Raw genomic sequence first — 24,081 nt, forward strand, 5'->3', positions numbered from 1 at the left:
AGGCTTGCCTGGAACTCACAGAGATCCACCTGCCTCTTGAGTGCTGAGATTAAAGTTGTGCATCACCACCGCCTGGGCAGCAGACTCTGTTTAACATGGGGACATTATGTTGAAGAATGCAGTGTTCTGGGTCAGGTACAAGTCATGTAAAAAAAAAAAAGGAAGAGTGGGTTGAGCCTCTACTGGTAGGACAGGAGCCTAGTTAACAGAAGTGTAGCATTTTCTTGATTAATGATTGATGTGAGTGGCCCCAGATTACTGGGGGCCATACTACCCCTTGGCTGGGGGTCCTGGATGGTATATGAAAGCAGGTTGAGAAAACCATGAGGAATCAGCCAATAAACAGCACTCCTCCTGCATCAGTTCCAGCCTCTAGGTTCCTACCTTAAGTTCCTGCCCTGACTTCTCCGGATGATGGACTACAGGCTACAAAATGAAATAAACCCTTTCCTCCCCAAACTGATTTGGTCATGGTGTTTATCACATGAGAAAAGCTTATTAGAAGCATGCAGGCACCCAATAGCCACATGTGTCTAGTGACCACTTTCTGAGATAGCAGAGATAGAGCATTCCATTACAACAGAACATTCTGTTGGGCATTGTCGTTCTTGAAAAAGCAGATAATAAAATCTGCATAAAGAATGGGAAAAGAGATTTAATGATCTATTTTTTCCCTTCAGATGCACTCTTATTTTCTTTTTCCTCCTCACATACAGAATTTCTCCACACACATTTCTTGAAGCTATAAAGTTGCTTGGTGTTGGCAAGGAACTATTTTATCTCTAAAACTTTGTTGGTATCAAAATATGAGAGTTACCAGTGTTAAATGCATAAAATGTTTACACAGCACATTAAGCTTTAGATGTTTGGCAGTTATGCTACATAAGAAGACAATACACATGCACTGCACGTGTATACACACACACACACACACACACACACACACACACACACACACGTGTTTTGTTTGGAATTGGGAGCTCACTGGTCCCTATCTGGTGATGGTACACTGTTTCAAAGAGCAGCAGAGGCAGCAGAGAATTACTTCAGAGGACACTGAACGTTATGTTCTAGAAGCACATTTTGTGTCCACACCAACTCTCCCAGGGTGGCCTCCAAATCCTAGACTGGCAGGTTCAGCTGATACAAAATGGAGACAGAGAGCACAACGTTTACTGTGTTGCCCTTCTCCTAAGCATGTAGTGTGACTTTGAACACAACTCATCCTCACCCTTGTTTTTCAGGTGTCGAGATCCATCAATTTGCATGCAACTATTACTTCTTTCTTGGTAACTCAGTCCAAAGATGACCTGGAAAGCAACTAAGGGTTGTCATTACTTCACCTCTACTGTACATACATACTATGTGTGGATCTCATCCCAGTTTTAACCCTACTATCTTGTTCATCTTTACAAGATTGTTCTTTAGAGAAGCCCCAAAGAGTATCATGCACATCACTATATTCTTGGAAAAAAAAAACAGGAAGTTGACACACAATATAAACTGGACCCTTTTTACAAAAAGTGCTTCTTCAGGGCGGACTTCTGTGAGATGCTTCTGTTCTTCTAAGGGATGTGGCTTTAGGAATTCCTGAATGTTTGCAAAGAACCCTGCAGATAAAAGTGCCTCAGAAACACTATATGTATATTACAAGGTGGTCAGTGATTTTAGAAAAATCCTAAGTTTTGGACTAGGAATCTGTTCTCGATATTCTGGAATTTCATCATTCGGAGTTTGTAGCATGGGCCCACACTGAGAATGAGAAGAGTGCAACCAAGAACCTATTTTTAAAAACCCTCTCTAAGCACTCGGGAGGCAGAGGCTGGCGGATCTCTGTGAGTTCGAGGCCAGCCTGGGCTACCAAGTGAGTTCCAGGAAAGGCGCAAAGCTACACAGAGAAACCCTGTCTCGAAAAAACCAAAAAAAAAAAAAAAAAAAAAAAAAAAACCCTCTCTATAAGAGCAAGATCAGACCCTCCTCTTGGCTGTGCGTCCCCGGAACTCTCTGCTGTTCGGGCTGTGGATGAAGAGCTCCTCCACTCTACCAGGTTCTGCAGCAGGACTTCTCAGTCTACATCGTGTGTGTGTGTGTGTGTGTGTGTGTGTGTGTGTGTGTGTGTGTGTGTGTGTGTGCAAGGTAAGAGAAGGCCATGGGGTTGGGGTAACTAGGAGCTCGCCTGTGCCTCCCAGCCGAGGACCACAAGGACAGGGACACCATCTCATTACAAGACAGCTTCAGGTGACTCCATTCTGCTGAACTGACCAATCTCCAGGGCAGCACGGAACCTGCCATCTCCGCCAACTGTGGCCAATCCCCACAGCAAAGATGCCACTGCCTCCGTCCCAGCTGGACCCTGTGAGAAGCCTATTCTTTTCCTCTCTCTTTAAATGTTCCTTTTCATTACTGTTTTGTTTTCATTTTTGTCAGACTTGCTGACAATTTTCTGTTGAGAATTATGATCTGTTGTTATACTAAGTATTTCCCCCCTTGAAAAACCCACTCAGAACATCACAATCCTTGAGTTAAAGAACTTTCCTTAAAATCCTGATTTTTTTTTCATTTTTCTTTATTACGAAATTTTCTACTCACTCCTCATGCTATCCACAGACCCCCACTCCTCCCTCCTCCTACCCCTAGCCCTCTTTACCAAGCCACCCCGCATCCTCACATCCCCCAAATCGAGGTCTCCCATGGGGAGTCAGCAGAGCCCAGCACACTGAGCCCAGGCAGGTCCAAGCTCCTTCCCACTGCACCAAGACTGTGCACGGTGTCACACCACAGGCACCGGACTCCCTAAAGCCTGTCCATGCGCCAGGGATGGATCCTGATCCCCCTGCCTGTGTGCCCCCCAAACAGTTCAAGCCAAACAACTGTCTTCCATATCCAGAGGGCCTAATCCACTCCCATGGGGGCTCCACAGCCACCAGTCCACAGTTCCGATTTTTTTTAAGAAAAAAAAATTCTTAAATTTCCTTTAGCTTGACAAACAAATAATCTTTTGTTGTTGTTGTTCTACTCTGGTGAACTTGAAAGAATCTGGTCACTTATTGGCAAGCCACAGGTGAGACTAGCTCATGTACATGCAGACTCATCACAGATCACGGTGCAATGGTGCCATGGTCATACAAACTTTCAAAAGAAGTTATCAAGAATCTTCTGGCAACACAACCAAGGTTTGGGAATGACAAAAGCAAAACAAGTTTAGTGATCGAAGCAGCACTGGAAGGAATCAGTCTGAGTCCTCGTCACAGCTCTTCACAATTAAATGGCTTCTGGATGGGGGCACTCAGTTTTCTTTAAGGTGCTGACCACTGGGAGTTTGACCATGCTCCAATGAGTATATAGGCAATTCAAAGTGGCCTTGGTGGAATTGCTTTCTTGGTGGAGGGTGAACCTTGGAGGAATGGGAACCAAGTGCATTGTGTGAAATTTCCAAGTAATTAATAAAAATGTTATCGTGGTAGGTGAAGATAGCGCTTGGTATTGTTTGAACTCCATCTGCTCCCTGATTCTTTTTCATAAGTGATTCATAGGCGGTACTGGTGGCCATGTTGGAGGCCAGCTTCTTATTAGTGTTTCTTAAGTCTGTCCAGGAACCTTTTGCCAACAGCAAGTGGACAATGTCTGCATAACCCTTCCATGCAGCTGCATGCAGAGCTGTGACTCCCTGCTTGTTTGTTTGGCTGGTTCAGCCCAACATTTTGGTGAGTAAACAGCACCTCCACTATATCTCTATGGCCCCCATGTCAGGCCCAGAACAGGATGGTGTTTCCAGTGGCTTGGACAAAGCCAAGCCGTCCACACCCACGTGATTGTCCAAAGCACTCTTAACCAGTTCAAGTTATCTCTTTTTGAAGTTTCATAAAATGTATTGTCAATGAATCCACCCTGCTGAGCCACATAGTTGCTCAGGATCAGTCCTGTCTTGCCTTTGCAGGTTCCTTTCCACCATCTGGTGTCATTCATGTTAGTGATGTAGATAATACCTCCTTCCCTAGTCGGTAACTCCCTCCTCAAAGTACAATTCATCTGGAGTTCTAGGTTCAAAAGTATACAGAACTCTGAAGACTTTAACTTGCCCTGGTTTGACCGGTGTAGGAGGCGGCTTGGATATAGCGTTGTGCAGAGTGGCAAGCCTCAGCTGCGGGACCCCACATGCTCTGGGAAACTGGGAGCCAAGCTTGCAATTGGCCACAGCTGCTTCGGATCCTTGCCCAGCCAGCTTAGGTCACTGGAACCATCATGCTCCAGCCTATTTCTTTTTAAAATATGAATTCTGGACCATTTGATCACTTTCTGTGTTAAGATTTATTTATTTTGAGTTTATGTGCATGAGTGTTTTTCTTGCACATGCTTAAGTGCACTGCACACTTGGTGCCCATGGAGGCCAAACGAGGACGCCAGATCCTCTGGAGTTGGAGGTTGTAAGCCACCTTGTGGGTACTGGACACCAAACCCAGGTCCTCTACAAAAACAAGTGTTCTTAACTACTAAGTCATCTCAGTCTCCCTGTTTCATTTTGATAGTGTATGTCTGTACACATAGAAAGCCCAAGACACTTTAATTGCAAAAACATGTAGTTAATAAAAATAATTTGGAGGGGTTGGGGATTTAGCTCCGTGGTAGAGCGCTTGCCTAGCAAGTGCAAGGCCCTGGGTTCGGTCCTCAGCTCCAAAAAATAAAAAAAATAAAATAAATAAAAATAAATAACTTGGATTCAAGATGGACATCAACAATCTTCTGGATGAGAACTACTCACATTTGCAAACTCAAAAATACTACACTTACAGAAGTAGCAAAAAAAAAAAGAAAATGCTTTGTAGGGCACTGGAGAGAGATCAGAGATTAAGAGCAAGTATTCTTCTTCTAGAGGACCCAAATTCAGTTCCTAGCACTCACCACCAGGTGGCTCACAACCACCTGTAACTCCAGGAGGCCCAATGCCTCTAGGCTCTGAATGTACCTGCCCTTGTATGCACATAGGCCACACACAGGCCCTCTCTCTCTCTCTCTCTCTCTCTCTCTCTCTCTCTCTCTCTCTCTCTCTCTCTCTCTCTCTCTCTCTCACACACACACACACACACACACATATAAAATTTAAAATAATAAAATAAAGTGCTTTGTAACCTGGTATTGTGACAATGCTTGTAATCCCAGCACTCCAGAGGTGGAGGCAGGAGATTAAAAATTCAAGGACATCCTTGGTTATACAGAGAATTCAAGACAATCCTGCTCTATATGAAAGCCTATCTCAAAAACAGAAATAAAAACACTTTGTAATGAATGGAGTCAGAAAGGGCAAGGCCTTTATATAGAAAACCATAAAATTTCATTATAAATGTTTTGTAAATGTCAAACAATCTCTAACTTCATAAAAGGAAATGAGCATTATTACTTTGGGTTTTGGCTCTTTTGAAACAGTGTTTCACTGTGTAGCCAAGGTTTGGGGGTTGACTTGGAGTTACCTATGTAGCCCAAGTTGGCCATTATCTTATTATCCTCTGCCTCAACTTCCTGAGTGCTAGAATTACAGGCATGAGCAACCACACACCACTACATGTATCGTTCTGAAATGAGAAGACATACCATGATGAAATGCTGATTCTCCAAAAATTAAGGCATAAATTTAATTCAGTTCCAGGTAATATCACATCAGGTTTTTTCCTCCTTTTCTCCCTTCTTTCAGAATTGAGTAAACAAGAAAATTCTGAAAAATGAGAGCAGTGAAGGAAGATTTTCCTGGCTAAGTGTTGAGAATAGCAAATTAAGCCATTGTGATCAAATTAATATTAATACCAAATTAGATAAACAGACCAATGGAACAAAATAGCAAATCTAGGATGAGATTTTAGACTATGTGAAAAGTTGATTTATACTAAAAGCATTAGTTAATTCAAAACCAATACTCACACCAATTGGAAGAAACAAGTTGTTTGGAAGAAACAAAATGCATTCCTTTCTTACACAGTGTAGAATAATAAATTCCAGACATTTTAATACTAGATGTAAAAACAAAAATGGTAACAGTGGAAAGTTTGTAGACTTGTGGTTATAGTGCAGAGACAAGGAAATCCAGTTAAAGAAGAGATAAGTCTATTCAAGCATAAGTTTAGAAAGAAAAACTAAAGGCCCCCAAGATGGCTGAGTAGGTGAAACAGAGATGGCTCTGAGGAAAAGCACTGCTGGGCAAGTCTGGTGACCTGAGTTCAATTCCCAGATCCCATGTAAAGGCGGAAAGAGAACCAGTTCCACAAAGTTGTCCTTGATCTCTCCACACACACATATCATGCATGCACACACACAAACACACACAATCATAAATAAAAATTTAAAAGAAAGAGAAAATAAAGAGGCAGGTGTGGCAGTGCACATCTGTAGTCCTAGCATTCCTGAGGCTGAGGCAGGAGGATCAAAGTGGGTTCAAAGCCAGCCTGGTCTACATAACAAGACTGTCTCAAAAACCAAATAGATACAGAAAGAGAAGTGGGGTGGTGGTGGTATGAGCCAGTTCATAATGATATTTCTAGTTCAAAGTAAACTTACAGAATTTAATTTTTATAGCAAGGTCTTACTATGTAGCACAGACTAGCCTCAAGAGACTCCTGGTTTTATCCTGAAAGTGCTCAGATTATAAACTACAATCCGCCAGAAGTGGTAGCACACATCTTTAATCCCAGCACTTGGGAGGCAGAGGCAGGTGGATCTCTGAGTTGGAGGCCAGCCTGGTCTACAGAGCTAGTTCCAGGACAGCCAGGGCTACATAGAGAAACCCTGTCTGGAAAAACCAAAAAAAAATGAAATTCTTGGTTTTAAAATTATACATTTTTATCCAACTCTTTTAATATCATATTTTTATCTCTTCTTTTATGCAGAATTTTTTTTATTTTAAGCATAATGTTTATTGATTCTTTGGGAATTTCACATCATGCACCCCAATCCCACTCATTTCCCAGTCCCTCTGTATCCACCTTTCCCCCTTGTAGCATCCCCCCAAAGGAAAATTTAAAAAGAAGTAATAAAATAAATAAATAATACAAACAAGAATATTAATTAAAACATACAAAAAACCCAAAAAACAAAACAAACAAGCAAAAAAAAAAAAGAAATAAAACACTTTGCTTCTCGATCTTTCTCTCCTCTCCATCTCCTCTTCATTTGTCTTAGTGGTATTGGGAGCTGCTGTGTATCACAGTATACCCTTTTGCCCAAAGAGCTTTACTTGCAAATATTCATTGTGTTGTTGGTCATGTTCAAGGCCTCTGGCCTCTGGCATACGGTCAATACGGGACCCTCACCAAAACTCCTCCCAGATATCCTGCTGTTGCCCAGAGTCATGGAGATCCTGCAGCTATGGTTCCATAGGACCAGTCCCTTCATGCACTCCAGCAGGTTATAGATGGGATAGATGTTAGGGTGGGCCAACCCAAGGCCCTGGAGGTGGGCCTGGGTGGTAGCTGAGTTGGTCAGTCTGGGCGCTGGGGCCAACACCTTCAGCTTTCCCAAGCCTGTGGTGAGGGGTGAGGCCAGCTTTCCCAAGGCAGGGCAGCTCTCCTATGAGAGGCGAGGATGGGGGGGGGTCAGTTCTTTGGTGGGGGGAGGCAGTTCTCCCTGTGCCAGTGAGGGGCAGGATCAACTCATCACAGCCCTCATACTTCCACACATGGTTCAACACATGGATCACATGGGCCCCTGTGGTAACACGGCCAACGGACATCAGTACAGACCCTAGAAGCATCAGGACTATGGACCCAGACATGGCCAGCAGCAGCAGCTTGGGCCCAGTTGTCACCACGGCTCCCAGTGGCAGCGCAGGCCTCTCATATCAGAGTGGGCCCATCAGTAGCGTGGTCCCTGGCCTCCAACATGGCCCCAGGTGACAGCCCAGACCCCAGACAGTCGCATGGCCTTCAACGGTATCAGGAGCCACAGACACCAACACAGACCCTGGCTGCAGTAGGGCCACAGACCCAGATATGCCCACCCTACCTACCTGGATCCTGATGTCGCTATGGCCCTGCATGGCAGTGCAGGACACTCAGATCGGGTTGGCCCCTTCAGTAGCATGGCCCTCGGATATCAATGTGGCACATGTGGCATCGCAGACCCCAGGCATCCTCAAGGTCTTCAGTGATAGCAAGAGACACAGACATCAACACAGACCTTGGCTGCAGCAGAGCCAGGGACCTAGACATGGCCCTTGGCAACAGCCCAGGCCCAGAGGTCACCCTGACCACGGATGGCAAGCAGGCCTCCCACATCAGCCCGTTCCTCACCACCTTCCCGTCTTCAGCTGCCTCTCTCCACAGGACATGAACCATTCTGCCTCTCTCTCTCCCATACCCCACCATATATTTGCTCACCATAATGGTGCCTGACTGCCCTGCACTGCAAGGTGCCCAGCTGGCCCATGGTTTCTCTTCCCCACCTAGGGCAAGCGACCTCGGGCAGGCATGTGAGTGTCCTTCATTCTCCGGGTCCTAATGGCACCGGGCAGGCCCATAGTTTCTCTTCCTGTGCAGAAAATCTTAGTTGCCAACTATATTAACCTATTTATTTCATCTTAAGCACAATTTAGTAGTTCTTAAATGACAATTTCAGTATTATTACTAATAATTATTGTTAAATGCAATTTGAGATGTATGATTTGCTTTGTCTTTGAAGATATATCTCATCAGTTTAGTCAAACTCCTGTGCTTTAAAATTACACGGAAAAATTGGTTGTGTTAGTCTCCCAACAACTACTAGCACATTCATTTTGCTTTAAATAGTTATGGATAATTTTGGCTTGACTTTTGTTATAATTATGCAAAACATTTATATGGCTTCATCATCTGAACTATAGAAAGTACACTTAAGAAAGTCTGACTTTCATTTCTGATCACTAATAGCCTTGTGGTGGTTTGAATTAGAATGGTTCCCACAGGCTCTTATATTTGTATACTTAGTCCCAGATTGGTGGAACTGTTTGAGAAGGATTAGGAGGTGTAGCCTTGTTGGAGGATGTATGTCACTGGAGACAAACTTTGAGGTTTCAAACAGCCCATGACATTCCCAGTTAGCGCTCTCTCTCTCTCTCTCTCTCTCTCTCTCTCTCTCTCTCTCTCTCTCTCTCTCTCTCTCTCTGCCTAGGGACTCTGGATTATGATGTGAGCTCTCAGCTACTGCTCCAGTGCCATGCCTGCCTGCCTGCTGTCATGATCCTGCCATTGTGGTCATGGACTCTAACCTCTGGAACTATGAACTCCAAGTAAACGTTTTATTCCATAAATTACCATGGTCTTATCATCATGTCTTATCACAGCAATAGAAAAGTAACTATAACAGTGTGTTACCTCCTTCCTCTTAGAGGTACACATTTTTATTAGCCTTTAGAGTATATTATACTGTTTATTTCTAAAAACTTAAATATATGTTCCCGTATTCCCCCTTTATTCAATAGAAGATAACATACACAAAGAACTATAAGCAACTGAGGAAAGCTGAAAGTGGGAGAAATGGCCTTCTCCAGGGAAGAACACAGCAATTGGTTGTCTAGTGCCAAATGGTCATCTCTGAAAATACGCAGACAAATAACATTATGTGGACTGAACAGGTTATGTTTAGTAATAAATATTTATATACATAAATGCATAGAAAAATAATTGGTGAAGAAAGCAGCCATGACATTGAAGGAGAGTGGGAAGAGGTCTTTAGGAGAATTTGGAGGGAGGAAAGGGAATGGAGAAAAGTTGTCATAATCTGAAAACAATTGAAAAATAAATAAAAAAATAAGTAAATATACTTTATGCTATGGTTTGCTGGGGGTTTCATCTCCTAAAGTTTTGTGTATAGGATGGTTGGTCACTAGTATAGTGATTTGAGAAGCAGTGAGACTTTGAAGAGTCTAGTGGGAGGTCCTTAGGACTCTGGTGAGGCTTCCCTCAGGAAGTATTATATAGCTGTATTCCAACTGCTGTCGATATTGTTCTGAATAAATAAAACACTGATTGGCCAGTGGCCAGGCAGGAAGTATAGGCGGGACAAGGAGAGAGGAGAATTCTGGGAAGTGGAAGGCTGAGTCAGACACTGCTAGCCGCTGCCATGACAAGCAGCATGTGAAGATGCCGGTAAGCCACAAGCCACGTGGCAAGGTATAGATTTATAGAAATGGATTAATTTAAGATATAAGAACAGTCAGCAAGAAGCCTGCCACGGCCATACAGTTTGTAAGCAATATAAGTCTCTGTGTTTACTTGGTTGGGTCTGAGCGGCTGTGGGACTGGCGGGTGAGAAAGATTTGTCCTGACTGTGGGCCAGGCAGGAAAACTCTAGCTACATCCAACTGTGTCAATTCTCATGAGAATGAATTGTTCTCAAAGCCTGAGTCTAACCGCTGAATTACTTTTTGGTTTCTTGTCTGGTGATGTCATCTTTCCATTCCTCATGTTCTCCTATCATCATGCCATCTGGCCCTTACCTGAGGCCAGTGGAACCACCCAATCTTGGATTCTCAGCTTTCCAAAACTGAAATAAACACAGGACATTTTTGGTAAATATACAGACTCCAGTAACTTAATATAGTAATAAAAGTGGACTAACTTATGTGATTATCTAAAATCTAGAAGGCCAAACAATGTTTATCTGAATGTTGGAGAGAGCCACAGAACCCAGTGGGTGTTCAGGCTAAGAGCTGGAAGCCTCAGAATAAGGGAACCAATCACACAGTTGTGATCTGAGGCCGAAAGCCTGAAAACTCCCTAAAAATTGTAACAGATCCCCAGACCTTAGCACAGCTGACTCCATGATGGAAATACCATCCAGGCCATAAAACTCAGCACAAAATAAAAACAAAGACCTAATCCATCCAAGTCCGTTGTTCTAGGGAAGTCTGTAAAGGTACTAACCTTGCCTTTTTGGCTTCTGTGATTCTGCTTCTGGCTAACTGATCTTGTTAACTGAAGTACTCCAAGTTAAAATAAAAAAGCTCACCCTGAGAAAGGGCTGAGATCCAGAACAATGGAAGCCTACCAGCCAATAAAAACTTTCTATTGCCTTAAAACCATGTCCATTCAGTCTTCTCCTGTGAATACCCCATGACATTTTTGGAGGTTCCACTGATATCTCCAGAGACCAGACCTCAAGACACCAGGCAGGGTCTCCAGAGCAGTGGTCAAGGAACTACCAGGAGGTGTGCCATCTGAGTTCTAGGTCTCCAAAGACTGCCTTTGGTCAGCCACTACCTAATGCTTCTGAGGTATCAGACACCTCCACCCCAAAGGAAACAAATCGAAAAGTCACCTGGTCTGTCACCTCGGGAGGTAAGTCTGGCTAAGGTGCCTACTGTTTAGACACATAAAAGAGGTCAACGTGGCCGCTGATCCAGTGTCCAGAATCTGTGTATCTGTGTGGGGAGTCACTGGATTCCCCGTCTGTTCAGGTGTATGAATGTGTGGTTGTCCCCTGATTGTCTCTCTCTTCTCTTCTCTTCTCTTCTCTTCTCTTCTCTTCTCTCTCTCTCTCTCTCTCTCTCTCTCTCTCTCTCTCTCTCTCTCTCTCTCTCTCTCTCTCTGTGTTTCTATGTTTTCCTGTCAGTTTTGTTTTCCTGTATTGACCAGTAGCTTTCTCTGGCATGGAACTCCCCACCCCCACCCCGCTGGCTTAAGATCTGCCCCCTCTTGTTGAGGACCCAGAGAAACAACAACAACAACAAAACTCCACCTGTCCCAGTCCTGGAGTGATGCTTATTTCACTGCTTGGCTCCAACTCGTGGTGCTGGATTATCCTGTGAGGGGTTGGTCCCTGTGGAGTAGGGGATTGGCTGAGCCTCTTATTCAGGGACCCCTGCCATCTAAGCAGAGTGAATGCAGGGAAATAGTTCCCTGTGGTACACATTGCCTCTGCTCCCCTGCCTGCTCTAAGCAGACCTGAAGAAAGCAAAAGGAGAACGTTCCATGCCTTCCTTTCATGATTTATGTCTGCTTTTCAGCCAGTGATCCATATAATTAGAAAACTCAAAACCCACCATTCTCTGAAAAGAAGTAGAAAACCTGCTGCTGGGCTGGGCAGGTGAATGGCTGACAGACAATGCAGTCTGGAGAGAATGAATTTCCCTTCTGTCCAACACTGACCAAAAGGACTTTAAACAATCTTTACTAGGTCCTTCTTAGAAGGATTAAAGACAGCTGCTAAAAAGATTTCCTTTGTCACCCAGACGGCTCCAGATATTAGGGAGAAGTTATATAATAGGAAATTTTAAAGATACAAGTAGGTCCCAGCTGTGGAAGGTGGGTCAAAAGGTATTTAACAACAGAGAATTGATTGGGACAAGAACTTTTGCTTAAACTGAAAGCTGTTGTCACCTTCTGATGATGAGATGCAATTAAGACTCAGCAAAATTTTGGTGACTTGCTCTCAGTCAGAAGAATATCTCATAGCTGAAAGTCCTGTCCCTAATCAAAAGATACAGGTGGACTACCTCTCAGACTGACAACAAAGATTCCAGGGGGTATGGGAAGAAACCAACCCCCCAGGACTGGCCCAACACCAAATTCCTATGTTCAACTAACCAGTTCAGCTACTCCCATCCGGATTACGCAATGCCCAATGATCCTAGAAACAAAAAGGGAACTTGCAGTTCATACTGCCTACAGAGTCAGGCATCCTGGTGTCCTGACAGTCACCCTGAAATATACCTCTCCTCCTGGGACTTCTGATTCTCATGAGTCTGATTCCTCCAAAGAAATGTGTACACTGTCTCGGACCAGAAAGATGCATTCTTCAGCCTCCCGTGGTGGAGGTGAGTCAATCCATCGATGCTTTTAAATGCATAGACTCACAGGGAGGTTACAGCATGCAATGTAACTGGACCAGGTTGCCCCAAGGATTTAAAGACACTAAATGATGATCTCCTGCCCTTCTGTAAGAGGTTCCCCAGGACCATACCCTTATGATATATACATGACCTTCTCCTAACCCCTAAAACTAAAACAAATTCTAGAAGGGCCACAGAGGGACCGCTGCAAGAGTTGCAGACCGTGGGCTACAGAACGTTGGCTGAGAAAGCCCAGTTTTGTCCATCAGAGTCTACCTATCTTGGCTATCAGCTGAGAGGAGGCAAAAGGCCTTCAGATCTCAATTCCAACAACTAAGAGTCAAGTTTGAGAGTTCCTAGTTGAGGGTAGGTATTGCTGCCTTTGGATACCAGAGTCTGCAGAAATAGCAAGGCCTCTATACACCAGCATAAGCTGGCCACTGAACTCCTAATCTGGACTGAGACTAAACAAAAGGCTTTGAGTCTTTAAAACAGCTCTGACTTCGGCTCCAGGCCTAGCACTTCCAGATATCTCAAAAATATTTTCATTTTTTTTGTTCATGAAACAAAAGACATTGCAAAAGTTTAATCCAAATATAGGGACCACGAAAACGCCCTGTAACATACTTGTCTAAACAATTGTACCCTGTAGCCACCGGATGGTCCACCTGTCTAAGACCTATGGTGGCTACTGCAAGTCTAATGAAAAAAAAACCAAACAAATTAACTCTTAATCAAAATCTTATACCCACAGTACCCCACACTGTGGAGGTCCTCCAACAAGGACCACCAGAACACTGGCTGTCTAATGCCTATGTGACCCAGTATCAGGCTGTACTCCTGGCTCACCCTCCAGTCCAGTTTGAAAAACCCACCGCCATCAATCCTGCTACCCTCTTGCCTGATGATGACATGCAGGTGCTCATCCATGGCCATCACAAGATGAAAGATGAAACCAGGTAGCTGGAAGCTGCACTAGTTACTTTAACTGGAACAATTTGGGCCCCAGCCAGGTTCCTCAGGTCAGAGAGCAGAACTGATCGATCTAACCCAGGCTCTGAGATGGGGAAAAGGAAAGTTCACCAACATACACACAGACAGTCGCTGTGCTTTTGCTACTGTGCGTGTCCATGGTATGACTGATAGAGAAAGAGGGAGTCTCACCACTGGGAGAAAGGACATTTTAAAAATGAAAAAAACTTGGCCCTCCTAGAGGCTATTTGGCTTCCCCTACAAATTGCTATTCTCCAATTCTGGGCTGCTGAGGTGGCTGCCTGAAAATGACCTTAAGATCAGTGGGGCCTATTGACATTCTGGAGATACACCCTGACTTGCTGCTGCCTGAGACACCATGGTAAAGAAGAAATGGACAGCTCAAACCCACAGAATGATGAAGGACACCAGAAGCAAAGATCATTGTCCTAGTTAGGGTTTCTATTGCTGTGACAAAACACCATGGCCAAAAAGCAAGTTGGGGAGGAAAGGGTTTATTTGGCTTACACTTCCAGATTATAGTCCATCATTGGAGGAAGTCAGAACAGGAACTCAAATAGGGCAGGAACTTGGAGACAGGAGCTGATGCCGAGGCCATGGAGGGGAGCTACTTACTACCTTACTTCACATGGCTTGCTCAGCCTGCTTTCTTATAGAACTGAGGACCACCAGCCCAGGAATGGCACCACCACCACCAGGCTAGGCTCTCTCCCATTGATCACTACCTGAGAAAATGCCTTACAGCTGGATTTCATGGGGGCATTTCCTCAACTGAGGCTCCTTCCTCTCTGATGACTCTAGCTTGTGTCATCTTGACACACAAAACCAGCCAGTACAATCACTCTCCAAGAAACACCTGGCAGGACTCTGGGAGCTGACCTTCACCAGGCCACTCATCTGGGGTCCACAAAATTTTCTGAGTTTCTCATATCAAGGTATGTTATACCTAGACTGGACAACACAGTGTGGGATGTCACAGCCAGATGACAGGTTTGTGCTCAAGTAAATCCAAAGCAGAGAGCTCTTACCCAGGAAGGGGTCCAAATGAGAGACCAACACCCCCAAGAATTCTGGGAAAACTGAATTCACCAAGATTTGACCTGTTGGGGAGGATAAATGTACTTGCTAGTTTTTATAGATATCTTTTCCAGGTGGGAAGAAGCATTTGCCACAAGGTTTGACACTGCTCAAATAGTAGCTTAAAAGCTCCTCCAGGAACTGGTCCCCATTGCAATGGGGTCTCACAATGGCCTGGGTTTTATAGCCAAAAACTCTCAATAGCTAAAGCTTTGGGGATAGATTGAACACTTCATTGTGCACATAGACATCAGAGTTCTGGCCAGCTAAAAACAATAAACAGGACATTAAAAGAAACTAACAAAACTCTCATTAGAGTCTACAACAGAATGGATAGGCCTCCTTCCTTGCTTGGCTTCAGCATGCTGAACACCATAGAGGGAGGGATTTACCCCGCTGTGGGATTATGTTTGGAAGACCTCCCCCACTGCTTCCCAGGCTCAAAGACCAGCAGTTGGAAACCTCTCTAACCATTCCTTTCTCAAGTCACTACCCACCCTCCATTCCTCCCATAAAGGCTATTCATTGGACTATCCGAGAGACCCAGCCAAACTCTGAATCCACCACCTGTTTCCCTCTGTTCAAGTCCCATCATACTGTCTGGGTCAAGCAAGTAACCAAAGGGGCTCTGGAACCAACTTGGAAATCACCCTACATGGTGATTCTCTAAACTCCTACAGCTGAGAAGGTAGCCAGCATTACACCATGGATCCACCACACCCAGGACAAAAAAGTGGAAGGCACACACAGTGTTGCCAAATGGACTGTCTGCAGACTATGGACCCATTGATATTAAGGTTTCGTTGAGTCTGGGCCCTTGCACTCCCTGGCCCTCTACCTCCTCCTGAGACTTGTGTTTGGGATGAATATAAGGTTATGGTCCAACCCCCACAGCCCTCAGGCCTGGACCTGGGAACTAAGAAAGAGAGATATAGGGAAGGTGATTGCTAGTGTGACTACAGACCAGAAACCCATGTCCATCTTGATCTTTACATAATAATACCCATTTTCAATGTCTTGTATTACAATTCTATGCATGCCCTCCAGCTTGGCCCTCTAGTTGCCAGACACAAGTGAGCTTCTATTACAAAAATTGGGTTTGTGAAACTGAGGCTTCCTGAAAAAGTCCTTCAAAAAGATCCTGGCCTTTGGAAAGTGGGAAAAACCTGAGTAATCAGACTCTGTGCCACAGGAAGGGACCCTAGGGATAGAGTTAATCATTCTCAGCCAGAAATAGGCCATGATTACTAGTTATGCTTAAGACACCTGGCCCCTGTACTACATAGGGATAGGAACTAACCAGACTGTCAGCCCACTGACTGACAGAACTCACTGTGACTGGGGGCAGCCCAAATTAAGTTAGAGGACTTAACCTAGGCATTTCCCCTATCTTGATGCCTGCTATTCTGCCTTGAAGGTTAATTCGTCTGGATAACGATGATATTCCCAAGCCCCCGAGACTACTGGATGGGCATGTACCAATGGTTTAACTAAATTTTCTTCTGCTGTTCCTTTCCAAACTAAGTAGACAGGTTGATCAGGACCTAGAGATATTAAAAGTTTCCATTTCTGAGTTAAAACAACAGATTCCCTTACTGAAATGGTCCTACAAAATTAGAGAGCACTTACTTCTCATGAGACAAGGGGGACTATGTACGGCTTGGGGGAAAACCTGTTGTTTCTATGATAATTGATCAAGAGTAATTTTTATAAAAGTCTTGCCATGGTTAAAACAAAACAAATCAAAACAACAACAACAAAAAAAAAAAAAAAAAGAAAAAGAGACAAAGACATAAATCAGATAATTCATACCAGTGTCTGTCTTCTTAGCCCCCCTGGCTAACTACTCTGCTATCAGCACTGGATGGGCCTTTAATTATCATTCTGATTGGATTAATGGCAGGCCCTGCATCTTAACCTAGATGGACAATTTTGTAGAGTTCGGTAAAATTAATGGTCCTTAGGACTAACTACCCTCTTTTTTTTTTTTTTGGTTTTTTTTTTTTTGGTTTTTCGAGACAGGGTTTCTCTGTGTAGCTTTGCGCCTTTTTCCTGGGACTCACTTGGTAGCCCAGGCTGGCCTCGAACTCACAGAGATCTGCCTGGCTCTGCCTCCCAAGTGCTGGGATTAAAGGCCTGCGCCACCACCGCCCGGCCTACTACCCTCTTTATAGCAGGATCAGTCCACAATTTGACTCATTCACTAAGACCAGTGGAGAACGTAACAGGGCCCCAGACCTTAGTAGGCCTGCAGACCTCAGCACAACTTACTCCATGATGGAAGTACCATTCAGGCTGTGAAACTAGGCAGACCTCAGCACAACTTACTCCATGATGGAAGTACCATTCAGGCTGTGAAACTAGGCAGACCTCAGCACAACTTACTCCATGATGGAAGTACCATTCAGGCTGTGAAACTAGGCACACAGACAGCACCATGTGACAAAACTAAAACAAAGGCCTACTCCATCAAAATCCATAATTCTGGAAACATCTCTAAAGTACTAGCCTTGCCTTTTGGCTTCTATAGTTTTGATAGATTTGTTTTTTTCTGCTTAAATGTTCACCCTGAGAAAGGCTCAGGGCTATACTGGGATCCCAAACACCCAGTGTAGTCACAGGCCAGCTAATAAAGACTTTCTTTTGGCTTAAATCTGTGTCTGAGCATCCCTTTCTGGTAGATACCCTACACAATTATAATTACAACATTCCCCCCTACCCTTTCCTCCCTCCAAACCCTCACAAACATCCCTTCTTACTCTTTCAAATCCATCAGTTATGTTTTTAAATAATCCTAAGAGCACATAATTTTATCAGGATTTTAATTTCCTAAATCATCTACAAAAACCAATTGATACAAGATGATCTGGTAGAAAAATTCCACTTTTAACATCTACTTCCTTTTAAGAAGATGGAAGAAGGGCTCTGAAGACAGCCTTGTACCTAAAGAGTAGCACCTTAAAAATAGAAGAAAACCTTCAATATGAATAATCATCGCAGACCTTCAAATTTAACTGCATCTGTCCGGTTGGACTCAAGATTAACAGAAGCTTGTAACATTTGTCCCTTTCTAGTCCTAACTTTTGACTTGAAGATGTCTGTCACTAATACCCCAACCTCTGCCACTACTTCAAACATGGGTGAATGCTGTGTGACAAAACTTTTCATATGCAGAGAATATACTAAATGCAACATTAGGATGAGGGAAAAAAATCAAAAGATAAAGTTAGAAGAAAGACGTGAACTTAAGTTTTAATAACATTTTATTTTAATATAAAATGCTAAAAATAATGTAATGCTAACAAGAAAACAATATAGACCAACTGCTTATTACACTGACATTTTAATAGTTTTTACAGTCTGTATAAGTAACATGAAAGATATAAATAAGTCACTAAATCTTCATTTTTTCAAAGTATGAAATATTATGTTAAAAGGGAAACTATATACGTGAATTATATTTTTATAATTCTTTTCTTCCTGACAATCAAATGTCATTTCTTATCACAAAAACCAGAATTAATATAAATGGTTTTAACTACTTGCTAAGTTAACTTTTTATTGGCATCTTTGTTTGTTATTTCAACAGGTATCGTGAAACAAATTCAGTTTAATTTTAATTTATTACTATTACTTGTATTATCTGTGTGCATTGTGTATTTGTGTATGTGTGTGTGCGCGCGTGTGCCTGTGTGTTTGTGTGATGTGTGTGATATGTGTGAGTACCGAGGCATCAATTCCATGGAATGCATGTGAATGACAGAGGCCAATCCTTGGAAATTCATTCTCTCTTTCCACCATGACATTCACGTGGTCAAACCCAATGATTGTACTTACTGTACCATCCCAATGACCTGAAATCCAATTAATCTTAACCATCTTTACTGAGTAGCTCTGAAATCTAGTATGTTAACTTTTAAAAACAGAAACATTATGTTCACGTTTTCTTTCTTACTACATCTTTAAAATGCAGTCCATTTTATTGCAGTGACACTAAGCACAAATAGTTATTTACAATACTTTAGTTACTAAGTTATTGAATAAAAGTAATGTTACCATTTCAACATGTGATTGCAACTAAGTGCTAATTTCAAAGAAATTCAGTATGTTAGTTACCATTTCAATATATCAACATTACAATTATTAATTACTGACTTTATGCCCTTTGTTTCTTACTGTCTTTTGGATATGCAGTACGGCATTTCTATTTATGGTACATCACATTTTGGAATGACCAAATATTTAGGACTCAGTATACAGATTTGGTTAAAATAAAGCACAACAAATGAAGCAACTATAGTGGGAAAGCAGCAGCAGGAAACTCAACCAGAACCATGTATACCAGGATGGAGTTGGAGATGGTGCAGTAAGACACAACAACCAGGTGTGGAGGAAAGTATCTAAAGGAAGAACAGCTGTGTTGTGCCATGGATCCTAAATGTCTCCCAAGCTAATATGATAGAAGGTGGAATCAAGTTGATGGCTCCACGGCAGGTGGGTGGAAATTTTGAATAGGTTAGCTCAAGAATGACTCCAGGGCAGGTGGGTAGAAACTTTAGAGCAGGCTAGCTCAAGGATGCATATCAGTGTAGTCCCACTCCTGAAGGCTGTACAGGGACTCAGGCTCCTGCTCTCTCTGCTTCCTGGCCTCATGAATTGAAAGAATCTCCCTCGACCACAAGCTCTTTACCATGTTCTGCCTTGCTGAAGTTCCAAACCAGTGCAACTAAACAATCATGGTGAAATGTCTAAAGCAGGGAAACAAAGTTCTCTTCTGAACTAGTCTATTATGTCAGGCATTTTGCACAACGACAGAAGGCAGACATCAAGCAGATGTTTGAGAAAGCCTCCAAGATGGTAACATTGAATTCATGAATTCTGTTGAGAAGAGTCAACATCATAGAGTCCACTTTACATTAAATAGACCATGTAACAAGAACAAGGAAGATAAATCGGGGCCCAAGAGTGTAAAACAACTTTCTTCTATGCACTAATGAACAGTGGAGGAATAGATAAACCACAGAAACATTAAGACTCTGAGTGGCTTGAGACAGGGACCCTGTCTTGTTTGTCTGTTCATTCTTGCTGCCTACAATAATATCGCAAACCGATCCTTGGTAAATGAGTATGAAATAAAGAAAAACTGAGCCTTTCAATGGGTAATGAGCACAGATTCTTTTTCTCACTGTTAAATCCAGATGGTTTCCTATAAGCAACTGAAAACATCTTAATAGAGAATCTTTTTTTTTTGTTTGTTTGTTTTTTTTGTTTTTTTGAGACAGGGTTTCTCTGTGTAGCTTTGCGCCTTTCCTGGAACTCACTTGGTAGCCCAGGCTGGCCTCGAACTCACAACGATCCGCCTGCCTCTGCCTCCCAAGTGCTGGGATTAAAGGCGTGCGCCACCACCGCCCAGCTAATAGAGAATCTTAATACAACTCAGGGGATATAAGCATCGGTTTCAATAACCACCTGCCCTCCAAAAACATACCCAGGAAAGGTTAGAGTGTCATGTCTGGTGTCAAGTGCTCAGAAGTAAATCTCAGTGAGGACAAGGCTGTGGTAATTTATGATGTAGTCTTTCCAACTCTTCTACCTAAAACTTTAGTAGGAAGGATGAAGTACTATCAAGAACAATAGTCAAGAGACACACAGACACTCTCAGAGTCCTCCATCTTCTTCTAAGTTATTCTCTATAGAAATCAGTTACATACCTATATTTTTAACTGTATTTTGCTACAACATAATAAACTTATTAGTCAGTCAGTGGGATCAAGAAAAAAACATTTAATATTTAAAGGGAACATATCAAGGTGAAAATGTGTTGGACTGTAAATTTAATCAGAGAAAGTGATCCAATGCATGTCGTTCCTTTTTGCCTCTTGTAGCATTCTTTTCAATTGTGCCTGCACATCAGCAAGCTTCTGTCGATCTAAACTGTCCTGAAAGTGCCATCTCCCATAGCAATGCACGGGGATAGGATAAAATACATATTTAAGCTGGACCAAGGATGTTAAGTGCTCAAGAATCCTCATTAGCATAGTCATAGTAAGTGGATTGGAGGAAAAGTTGAGGATTCGGAGTTGAGAACAGTAATTTAATGCGGAGATGAGAACAGAGATTGTAGAGTCTGTTAAAAGGCAATGATTGATTGCCAACTGTTGCAAGGTGCTAGAGTTATTCCGCAGGAGGTTATAAAGGGGCTCACTATCTTCCCAGTTCATTGGGTTGTTGCTGATATTCAGGAGCTTTAAGTGGTTGGCTTGAGGGCACTCAGACAGAAACTTGAAGTCGTTGTAAGAAAGTCTACAGAATGGTAGATGTAAGAATTCCAAACTAGCTGGTAGGACTCTGCAGGGAGGAAACAGAAAAGTATTTCTGAAAAATGAGGACTAGAAGAGGGGAACTATATCTATGAATTTAAAACAAACTACTTTGTACATGGATTGTATCAGCAGCAAATGATGTGAGCTTTCACGTACTTAATAGACTTGTGGGTCTATTAAAAATACTTTACCACCCTGACATATACTATTTTAACCTTGACAGTGTGTACAATATTATAGAGTTGTGTGAAAAAGTTAGTGGAAAATACTATCTACTTAGTAATTACAATATAATCAAGGGCAGAGGAGCAACCAACTGGAAGCTCCCTGTGGCCAGTCCACAAGTGACAGCCTCTACAGTCACGGTCTGAACCTTGGAGATTTTCCTAATGCTCTGACATTACTGTCTATGGGTAGATGGCTATGTGCACCTGTGCCCAACCTGAAGTCTTTCTCTCAATTCCTCCTCTTCCTCTCTCGATGGCCAGAGGAGGACTGCATTGTTCTTTCCACCTTTATACTTCTGGAATGAGCACACTGCCCGCACATGCTCAGCTGACTAAGGTTTTTGCAACCCCATTTTCTCTTCAACTACAGAAAGATACCCTTCCCTATCTGTTTTTAAACTCCCAGCATAGTCCATGCTGAGGTGGAAAGAGAAAGGGCTATAGGAAGCTTAAGAATATCGAAGAATTATTTCTCTCATCTTAAAACCAGGCTATTATTGGAAACACGGTATCCATCCCATGCCCTTACCTCAGGACATTTTCAAGATGATCTGTGAGGCAGAAAGAGGACAAGTTGAGCTCATTGAGATGGTCCATACGCCCAAGTTCAGAGATAAAATTTCGAAAGGCTTCCCCATTCAAAGACCTACAAGTGATTTTACACAGACAAAGTCTGTCCAGGTGCACCACCTGAGCCAGAAGGGTGGTGACCTCACTCAGAGAAGCCTGGTCAACTGCCAGGTGATCAATACATTTCAGATCCAGATGATGTAGGGTATTTCTACAGTCACACAATTTGTCTATTTGCAAATCTCGGCAGCACAGGTGCAAAGAGCCTGAGCTCTGCTCTACTTTATTCAGAAGCAGAACCAGAAATTCAGTTTCCCTTAAGGTTCTACCAAGGGAAAGGTTCACTAATAATTCCATAGCCTGCTTGGAGGACTGAGCCTTGGGTTCTGAACTTGCCATACTATACTGTTCTTCGATTTTCAAGATAGAGTGCTCAGAGTAAGCACACGAGTGATAACAGGCAGGTGACTTAGTACTACTCTCCGGGCAGATGATCTTGCAGCCAACATCCTGCCTTAAATCTAGGATCCTCAGTTTAGGGCTCCTGCAGGGAAAAGAGAACACAGAACACTAAGAGGTAGCAAGCATTAATATAACTGAGCAGGATCACTGATAACACATACTGACAAAATCATCTTTTTTTCTTTTTATTATTCCACATACCAGCTACCAGCAAGACTTTCTTATTCAAATGCTGTATCCTTTACTATTTTCTATGATCAACTAATGCTCACAAGTCTTGCTATTCCTGTCTTCTACAAAACATCTCCATTACGTATCTCTATCAACAGTAGCCTCACTCACATCTATTACAAAATTAAAACCCTCTGTAAGACAATTAGAGTTTTTAAGATAACTTCAACTGATGTACCAACCACCTCACATTGATCTTCAGCGTTCACCATTAACTAACTGTGAAAGATTATCCAGTCCTCTCTTGCAACAGGCTACAGGATAATGTTTTGCTATCTTGCCATATACCCATTATACGCATTCTTACTGAAAAGCTGAGTTCTTGGCAGTAACACCTGAAGACCATCAAGCATGTCTTTCAGTTCACCATGTTTCTTGTATGCTTAATTTTCTGGCGTGGAGACAAAAAAGGGCCAAGCTCTTACCATTGCTCTCAGTGTCTTCTCATGCCCATCCACTGAGGAAGCAGCAGTGGACAACAGAACAAAATTATCAGTAAACAGTACACACTATTTTCTCTTTTATTCTCCACCAATCCTCAGCAGTCTTAACACTCATGTCCTTCTTTTATGTAATAATAACACCATAATGCGAATTCATCAACAGTGCCCTCAATCGCTTACATTCCATACCCAACCTTGTAAAACACTTGTTCTCAAAGTGACCTCAAGCACTGGACCATCAGTCCCATAGTCTTTTTCACTGTTTCACTTTTTGCATACTACCTTTGGAAGAGTAGCAGGCTGTGGCATAACCTCCTGTGTCTTACCACATCTCTATTATAATACAGGGTCTTACCTAGAAGCCGAGTTCTGGACAGGTAGGAACTGAAGACTCTCGACCATAGCTTTCAGGAGATCCCGCTGGGACTCCCGTGTCCTTAATGATCCAATGTGGAGACACATAAAGGGCCAAACCTTCACCATTGCTTTCACTATATTCTTATGCCCACCCTTGAAGGCAGCAGAGAACAATGGAACAAAAAGTTCCCTTGGGATCTCCTCGAGAGCGTGAATTGCTGCAGGCTCATTATTCAGTAGATGCTGTATAGCAAGTTTCAACAGTGTGGGCAGTTCCTTGTTGTCCATCTTAATGAACCTGCAGGAGGGTGAGAAACATTAGAAAACTTGACAGATGGCCACAGAATCTTCTTTGCAACCATTGTTAGCAATATAGATAACTATTTGTAGAATAAATAAAACAGTCATTTCTGGATACCTGCCTCTATTTGTAGGCAAAAGAAATTGGTTTGTGAGTGTATTAAGGTCTATTCGTGTATGAACAGACATATAACCAACTCCTTTACATATGCGTATAAATAAATATTTGTAAGTGATCAAATACCAATAGAAATGAGCACTAGGTTAGCAGAAGACAATTTTGGTCGCTTAGCTACCTGACTTCTGAT

The 24,081-nt window shown here is 42.8% G+C and overlaps 1 protein-coding gene and 1 pseudogene across 1 annotated transcript; both read right to left on the reverse strand.

Annotated features, from left to right (window-relative positions):
* Window positions 1-574: 574 nt before the first annotated feature.
* LOC128117097 (osteoclast-stimulating factor 1-like) lies at window positions 575-13,720 on the reverse strand (annotated as a pseudogene).
* Window positions 13,721-20,683: 6,963 nt separating this feature from the next.
* Window positions 20,684-23,771, reverse strand: LOC128115397 (melanoma antigen preferentially expressed in tumors-like). Its single transcript, XM_052746020.1, has 3 exons — window positions 23,472-23,771; window positions 21,940-22,524; window positions 20,684-21,208 (listed from the first exon to the last, which is right to left on the reverse strand). The coding sequence occupies exons 1-3, from the start codon at window positions 23,759-23,761 to the stop codon at window positions 20,695-20,697; spliced, it is 1,389 nt and encodes a 462-aa protein (XP_052601980.1). The 5' UTR covers window positions 23,762-23,771; the 3' UTR covers window positions 20,684-20,694.
* Window positions 23,772-24,081: the final 310 nt, after the last annotated feature.

The sequence above is a fragment of the Peromyscus californicus genome, unplaced genomic scaffold (genome assembly GCF_007827085.1).
Source record: "Peromyscus californicus insignis strain IS unplaced genomic scaffold, ASM782708v3 Scaffold_10__1_contigs__length_136768540, whole genome shotgun sequence".
In the NCBI taxonomy this organism is placed as follows: Eukaryota; Metazoa; Chordata; class Mammalia; order Rodentia; family Cricetidae; genus Peromyscus; species Peromyscus californicus.

What these genes read in the sequence shown, in the direction of transcription:
- LOC128115397 (XM_052746020.1), bottom strand. Translation starts at nt 23,761, where the DNA reads ATGGACAACAAGGAACTGCCCACACTGTTGAAACTTGCTATACAGCAT. An exon ending in GTCCAGAACTCGGCTTCTAG is followed by an intron (nt 22,525 to 23,471) that starts GTAAGACCCTGT and finishes TTTTCCCTGCAG; the next exon opens with GAGCCCTAAACTGAGGATCC. An exon ending in CATCTTGAAAATGTCCTGAG is followed by an intron (nt 21,209 to 21,939) that starts GTAAGGGCATGG and finishes TCCTCCCTGCAG; the next exon opens with AGTCCTACCAGCTAGTTTGG.